We start from the raw sequence: 8,707 nt of genomic DNA on the forward strand, positions 1-8,707 counted from the left end.
AAAATGATACATAAAATAAAACATATTAAAACCATTTATACATCAAAATATACTATTTACTAAAAAAGAGCATATTACAATATACATATAAACAATAATTATGATTTGTTTTTTCATTAAATCAGATCATGTCTTCTTAATCACTGCTTGGTACAACTTTGTGCCAATGGGTATTAAATTGAGCCACATATGATTTCCGAATGTCAAGACCTGCCAGCTGATTGATGAGAAAAAGAAATTAGATAAATGAAGATCTACCAGAATTTATCTGTACTTCTTTTTTTTTATCATTCATCTACAAGAAGGCATTGACATCCTGAAATATGTGGCCCATGTTGAACTCCTGGGCACAATGTTGTACCATTTTACGGTATTTCAAAATATATTGAACTATTTTATGTTATGGAAGGAAAACTTCTCTGACTAGAGACCATATTATTTCAAATATTTCATACATTTTTGAATTGGACTAAATTTATGGAGGGACTGTAATATGTTCAATATCTGATTAGTCAAAATGACGAAATGCCAATAAAGTATATTAAAATCCATAGCATTTTCTATACCTCCAAAAACATATCAATGGACCCTCATCTATTAGAAATTCGAGAAGTTATAATAAAAATATATGTGTGCTACCTTAAAATCAATATCATTTTACTTTTCCTACATCTCTAAGAAAATAAAAAGGGGCCCTAGAATATTAAAAAATCTGAATAGTTAAAATAAATTGATATCTGGGTGATTTTTTTTTTTCGCCCGGTCAAGTCGAAAATTTTATTTTCAACACCTCTAAAAGTGTACAAATGGAGATCTTACTATGTTAGAAATCCTAAAAGTTAAAATGAATCTTCCCTCAAGTATTATGTACAGATAAAACTTTGATAATAGTATCATTTATGAAATAAATCCTATTGAGGATTTTTATAATAATGATATTTATAATATAAGTCCAGTTATGAACTTTGTTCGTATGTTGAACTTGTTTATAAAAGTTCTTGCTGGACATTTTTCATATAAACTTATATTATAAAAGTCTAATAAAAAAGTTCTTGTTTTAACTAATTCAAAAAAGTTAAGTAGTCATTTTCGAAGATTTTAGAGATATCTTTCTGTATTCGAAAGATGCAGCTATTTGAGAAGACAGAACAGAAGCTTTGCTGTTTTCATTTACCACTAAAGGTCATTTTAAGTCCAACTTTTATCTGTTTATTTTTTCTTAAGTGGTATTCCTATCCCAAATTTATATAACCAACTTTTCTCTCTCTTTGTTGAGAGATATTCATCTCATAACAACAAGAGATAATCATTTATCACATATTAAATAAACAAAAACAGGGTATTTTCATTTTAAAAATGTTTTTAGTCCTTGGCCTGCTGAGGGACTTGAATTTAGCACACTGTGGTGTCGGGCTGTCGTTATTAATTGCAAAGAGCTCAAGTTCCAGCTAAGAGATTTCCCTCAGCCTTGGCTTGACCTTAGAGAGCTCCAGATGTGGGGTAAGGTTGTTGGTGCGGAACAGATCCCTACTAGAAGAGGTGTGACATCTGCTTATCCATTTTCAGTGCTTGTTTGATATCTGAAATATTTTTAAAATAAAAATTTTCCAGCGAAGCGGGTTGTGAAACTGGAACTTGGAGAAGGATGGAATAGCGTAGAGATTGAAAGAAGCATGACTTCATTAAAACTATACCATGATCTAAACTGCGAGGTAGAGCATTTTAGTTATGCTTTCGGACCCTGTTGGGAACCAGTTATTGCACAATGCAATCTCAGTAAGAAATTTTTATACTTTTTTGTAAATATTTGAAATAAAAACCAATTAATTAGTTTCACCACTTGACCTTCACACTTTTTTATTTTTTAAACCTAATATATAGCTCTAAGGTCAAAAATTAAAAATATAATGGTTTTTAATCCATTGCTCCTAAGACTTTTCAAGTATACTGTGTTCCTCTCTTCAGCCTCTATAATTTAAGAAGTTTTTTAACATTATTTTGTTTACTTACTTAATATGCTCGAGTATTATCTAAAAGTATATCAAAATTTAAATTTAGAACTATATGATGACTATAAAAAATATAGTATAAAGTTCATTGTTATAACTGTAAATTTAAATCTTATTATATATTTAGGTAATTTTTACTGATATTTAGAAAATTGATGAGATTTGAAAAATGTGTAAAAATTAATTAATTCTACCTTTCATGTAAATAATTTGTATTTGTAGTGTTTTTTGAGATTATTTTTATAATTTTTAGGTTTTGAAAAGATAATGCGTGGCTCACTTGATCCAAGCCCTCCACTTCCTCTTTGGGACAAGTTACGCTTACTATTGCATGGTCGAATTACTTTAGTTATTAGACAGTTAACAGTATTGCTTCATGCTTCTCTAGATCCTTATAATAAGACAGAAGAAATGGAAATAACTTGGTCATCTGTTGCAATTGATTGGACTAACGGTATGGATTTTTAATTATCTTTATTTATGAATGGATAACTGTATAGTATTATTTAATATTTTTAGCATTACCACAGAGTCGGACAAAAAAACCATAGAGATCGAGAAAAAATCAGGAGTCAATGGATTCATGTGGTGAACTCAATATTGTTTGTTAGTGATTATCAAAATGGCCAAAATTAAGAATGGCTTGGCCATGTGGAAAGGATGCCTGAGGATCACCTATCTAGATGACTGCTGTATCAATTGCCTGAAGATAGAAGACCATGTCTGAGTTGTATTGATGGAGGAAACTCTGTGCTGGTTGGGAATAAGGAGATGAAGGAGTTATGCCACTGACAGGAATGAGTGGTTGCTGATAATCTTGAAGGCCAAAGCTCTGCAAGGGCTGTAGAGCCATTGTATAAAAAATGAATGAATAGAGATATATAGCAATTATGAAGCAGCCTAATGTGCATGTTGAACCTCAAACTCGTTTAATATTTTTGATGTATAATATGTGCATCATATTATATTTTCCACTATATTATGATGGATGATGATCAGGTAGTATCAAGAGTGGTTAATATGTTCTCTCTGAAGGCTTCAAACTGTGTGTTTATTCATATTCTCAGTGATACAAACATAAGGTAGGTAAGAATTAGACATTGGCAATGATAGAGAAGATAGGACAGGTGGGAGTAACTGAAAAGGCACCAGTCTTTCGATGTCCCACAAAACTGAAGAGAACCAGGCTAGACACTGTTAAGGAAAAGGTTATGCTCAAGAGACTTCTGGATCTAGCGGATACAAGACTCGGAACCACTCCTTAGAGTTTGTGGGTATTAGGAAAGAATGATGTCAAAGTAGTAACTCTAAAAAATACTGTTATCATGGAACGTGTTATCAGCCTTCTTTGATGGGATCTTATATAGTCTCCAGTAAATATTGACATCGATAGATGTTCAAAAAGTGATTTATTTAAGTTCATCCAGGTCTCTGAGAAATAGTTTTTTTTATAATATATGTATTGACTAGATATTTATGGAGTAATGTAATATTATATACATTTATACAAGATAATAATTATCTGGTATTGATTTAACTGTAACAACTTGTAAAGCTTTGAATATCTTACTGGCAGTGTTAATTTTTGTTAATACTTATTGGCAGTAACAATAGATCAATTTTTGTTAATACTTGTTGGCAGTAACAATAGATCATGCACATAATTATGTGCGGTTAAAGTCGTCCATCCGTTGATGTGAATATAAATTGTATTGTTTTATTTATTTTAACCCCAATGCTATAAATAGATTATTATTTTGCTTACAATAAAAATTCTTCTTTCTGTATTTGTTTCTAGCATTGAGGATCGGAACAAAAAGTATTTTATGCTTTATTCACTCTGATCTATTCCTGCCAAACATATTTTCGAACTAAATTTTTGATGTAATATAAAACATTTGAAAATATTAAACTATTTTTTATTTTCTCCATCTTAAAATAATGGTTTATATTGACTTTTTAATATTTATTTGAGGCCTTGTATATAGTTTAGTAAAATCATTTTTATAATTAATGAAATAAATATTTTTATTTCAGCAAAAGTTGTGTTCAAGGGAAATCTTGACATTTATGTCAGAACAGCTTCAAAGTATGATGATTGTCGTCTTCTCCATTTTCCAAATCTGAGGCTTAGCGTTAAGTTAGGCTGGGCTTGTATTGGGGATCCAAACGACCATCACTCCGTCATGCCCTGTGCTCCAGACAAACTTCCTGATTATTCCAGCAATCAGGTAATTTTCAAGCTTGAGCTTGAAAACTATTCTGACTACCTCTACTTTTTTTATAAACTACAACAATTCTGATGTAATGTATTAGCTTTTATTGAGAAAAATACAATTTTTTTTTATTGTCATTGATATTATCCAAACGTGAAGTTAGTGCTAAATTTTTTTTTTTTTTTTTTAAACAATATTTCACTTATTATATTATTTTTTATTATTATATTGTGGTTGTTTTTTTGTTTTTTTTAGGGGGATTATTTTTTTACTTTTATTATTAAATGTAAATATCAAGCAAAAGGACTGAGGAAAATTCCTTTTTAAACCATATTAAACTCACATTGTCTTGTTTTATAATTTTTTTAATTTTATTTTTTATATTACTTGTTATATTTTTTCAATAACTCATTGTTGTTTAATCCTTTTTTCTTTTATTATTTTAAATTACATTATTAACAGTTAAGAATTTTTTACTGATATTTTGAATTGAATTACTTTGATTACTATTATAATGTTTGTTTGTTTTTATTTTATGAATTTTATTCAATTTAGAGTTCCTATTCATATTTATCTAATTTTTATAATTTAGCTTTTTTTGTTTTTTCATTAATTTATTTTTCCAGCTTTGGATTTTGCTTTATCAAACTTTCATTGATATTACTTAATAGCCAATATATTTGAATGTAGTTTTATTAAATCCAATAACATGAAATTAAATTTTTCTTTGTATTTCATGATAAAATCTTGGTAAAACATTTTTCTATGTTAACTAAAGGGTATATATACAAAGTGTTTGAAAACTAAATTCCTGGATAAACATGACTATGAAATATACTTTGCCCATAAAGGCATTTATAAAATTTAATTAAAAACAATTATTTAATAAATTTAAAATGTTATTTAATGAGGATCTTAATGCCTTTAATATTAAAGTTTTTTTTTTGTTATAACATCTGAATAGCAATGTTATTTTATTATTTAAAAAAAATAAAAAATCAATCAGTTAATGTGTTGTAATGTTTCCAGGAACATGATTCCTTCAGGGCCTTCCGTTCTCAAAACCTGAACATTCGTTTAGTTTTAGAAACTAAGCCTGTTGCTTCAAGTGTGGGAAATGATTTCAATTGTCCTGTGGCTCTGTTATATGGAAGCACTTTGAGGTGAATTAAATTTAATTTTTTATGTATAAAAGATAATTTTTATTTTTGGTAAATTTCATTAACTACAGTAATATATTTTTTTCTCTTCATATTTCTATTCACATCTGTGAAATGCAAGATTGACAATCAAGAGATTCCTTGACTATAATATTAACTAAAAAATGACATGTAAGGCATGAAGGTGAACAGTTACATGAAAATGTAACTTATTTACTCGAGATGCTCCCATACTAATTTTCCATAAGTTAATATATCCTCTTCTGAAAAGTAAAGTTTGATTTTACAAATTACATTTTATACTAAAAAATTCATTAATTTATTTCAACATTTAAATTTCCACATATCAAATAAGCGTTGCAAATCAACATTTTAAATTATCTACATTAGATGTTCCCATAGCGATTTTTTATTAATAACTTTCCTAAAGTGGATGTATAAACTTTTGTATAATAACTCCTCAATTAGTTTATTTATGTTTATAATTTATTTTTAAAATTTTAATAATCCATGAATGTATATATATAATATAATAATAGAATAATCAACCACCCTTGTGTCAACTTTAAACTTATATTTAAGTGTTGGTCGATTTGGATGATTGTGACAATGTTCGAACTTATCAAATGAATTATTTTCATTTTAAATAACAGTTTTTATTTTTTTCCTTTTAGTGAGATTCATTTTTACTATAAAATAACAATCACAAAGACTTAGGGGGAAAAACCTTATAAGTTTATGAATGGGTTTATTATTTAGAAACAGGATTGGAGTAGGAGGAACAATTTTAAGGAAGTTATTGAGACCTATTATGGATGTCTTTATTTTTTCTCTGCATTCAACTTCAACTCATTAGCAACTGCTCAAATGAAATGACTTCTATGTAAAAGAAATATGATGTCTTCTGTATTGAAAAAATAGACTATTTACAATATAGAGGTAACAAGAGCATGAGGTTCTGCTGAAAACATTTAGTTGAGAAGGCTTGCCTATCAACACTGCTGGGTAGTCTTTAGCCTTCCTTCACCTGACTTTGCCTCCACTGAACCAGATTTATTTTATTTTTCCCATTACCTTCTTCTCTCTGGCAAGCCAATAAAGGTGTTCATTTATGGGTGTTATCGCTTTGATGAGGTAAACTCCGCATTCCATATGATATGGTGGATGGAGAATATCCCCTTCATTCTTTGTCCCACCAGTCTATCATTCGCGTTTTGCCGTGAAAATTGAGCGATAATGGGTCCTGGAGTACCTTCCTGCTTGGGCCTAATACAAACAGTGTGGTTTTAATGTTTTTTTCAGTTTTTTTAATAAACACTCCATGTTTTCAAAAGATAGTTCAGACTGTTTCTGAATCATTTCCTTGTTATCTTTAAGTTCATATATTTCTTAAAGCTTAATCTTCATCTCTAATCTCCTCAATGAGCATTTCCAATTGTTACATCATTGGAGCATGCCCAATTTTTAATACTGTCAAAATTCATTGTGTCAATTTTAACATATTTAATATAAAAAAGATTTAAGCAACTGACACATGCTAATTTCACTTTGACATCTCTATTAGCTGTATTAATTCTAATTTTGCAATTAACCATTTCAATTGTATTTTTACCTTTAAAGAGCTAACAGATTAAGAAATAGTAACAATAAAAATTAGAAAACTACTTCAGAATCTGAAGGTAACAGGCTTGTTAAACACACTGCTCCCCACCTGTTTTATTCAGCTGCTCTATAATCCCTTTAAATATTCTTAATGTTTTGATCCTTTCCTATTAATAATTATTGAAACAAGGCTACTCATAATCAGGGAGCATTTTATATTAAATTAAGGTGTGCTTAGTATGGTTCATAAGGGTTTTTTGTCCTTATTCTTTGTGACTGAATTTTTTTTCTTTTTCTTCTCCCTTATTTACAATCATATTACAATATATGAGGAGCTCCGTACCAAAATCCATTTTGTACATTTTATGAAAAAATTCATTTTGGACCGGAATAGTGAATTTTTTTTTTTGTAAGAATTATAAATTTATAATGTTTTTGATCATATTGCTTCTTATCAATGATTTATAGAGCTTTGAAGTTTGTTGTTCAATCCATAATGAATCGAGTTCATTGGATGTGGGTTTTTGTTGGGACCAAGTTAATTTTGTTTAAAGTGAACAAAATGCATTTTGAGATTTTCAGAAAAAGCAAAAGCATAAGTAAAACCCTTTACTCAGCATGATGATATTTTTGAATGGTGTTGAAACAAGGCTTTTATGTTTCCATTATTTTAACTTATAATTTGATTTTATCTTGTATCTTTATTTAATTTTCTCTTCAAGGTGGTTTGAAAAACTCAAATTGATTCTATCTGGTGTAACACGCCCTACTAGAAGAGGTTCTGTTTTTCATAATCTCCGTCCAAGGAAGCTTCCTCTTTCACGTCATTACAAGAAAGTGCATCTGTTATTGTCATTACATACTTTTCAAGTTCATTATTGGATGTCTTTTTCTATGCAAAGGGGTTTTGAACTGACTGGAGAATCTATAGCTTTTTGTTCAGGTATTTTTAATCACCTTTATGAGTTGTAAATTTAAATTTTGTAAAAATAAATTATTCTTAGGGAAAAAATTTAAACATCTCATTTTACTTCTTAGATGTGGTATACTTAACTATGTGCATTCAAAGATTTTTTTTTTCCCCCTCCAGAGCATTTGCTTTGCCTAGTACCCATTAATGATAACTTAAAACACCGACCTCGTGCTGAATGGAGTGTTGTCTATATGACCTGTGAATTACATGCTGCTGAAATCTGGCTGAGATCTGCGATTCAAGAAAATAAAGAGTCAAATGAGGTTTGTAATTTATTACTGTAATGCATTAATTGTTGGATATATGAAGAGAAGATTGAATGAGAAGAACATGAGGTTGGCAAGAACACAAATAAATAAAACTTATTTTATAATGCCAACATGTTATCCAGAATTTCAGAACTTCAGCAGAGTTATGTAAAAAAAAAAAAAAAAAAAACCAAGATAACAACCAGAATGAATAAAGTGAAAACAGAATAACAAGAAAATAACAAATAATATAAATACATAACCAGTATGCGAAGAAAATGTATAGTGAAAGTATTATAAGAAGATAAACAGTATGAGAGTACAGTTATTTTAAAATTATGAAATAAGAGAGAAAATGAAAATTTAATTTTGTTATTTTACCTGCAAATTTAATTAATTATATAACCATTTTTGGTCTTCCTTTTTTTATAATTTAATTTTTTACATGTATTTACTTACTGGATTTTCATATTGTTATGTATGTAATATATAACATATA

At 28.7% G+C, this 8,707-nt stretch overlaps 1 protein-coding gene across 1 annotated transcript in view; it reads left to right on the plus strand.

Moving 5' to 3' along the window:
* Positions 1-8,707, plus strand: part of hob (hobbit) — a gene marked incomplete in the record, with an annotated part of 43,534 nt that overhangs the window by 20,544 nt on the left and 14,283 nt on the right. The window contains 7 exon segments of the mRNA XM_067050336.1: positions 1,367-1,539; positions 1,612-1,776; positions 2,263-2,463; positions 4,047-4,240; positions 5,255-5,388; positions 7,710-7,930; positions 8,078-8,223. Of these exon segments, the coding sequence (XP_066906437.1) occupies positions 1,367-1,539; positions 1,612-1,776; positions 2,263-2,463; positions 4,047-4,240; positions 5,255-5,388; positions 7,710-7,930; positions 8,078-8,223 (1,234 nt within the window).

The sequence above is a fragment of the Halyomorpha halys genome, unplaced genomic scaffold (assembly GCF_000696795.3).
Source record: "Halyomorpha halys isolate HHAL.00 unplaced genomic scaffold, Hhal_1.1 Scaffold237.1, whole genome shotgun sequence".
Lineage (NCBI taxonomy): Eukaryota > Metazoa > Arthropoda > Insecta > Hemiptera > Pentatomidae > Halyomorpha > Halyomorpha halys.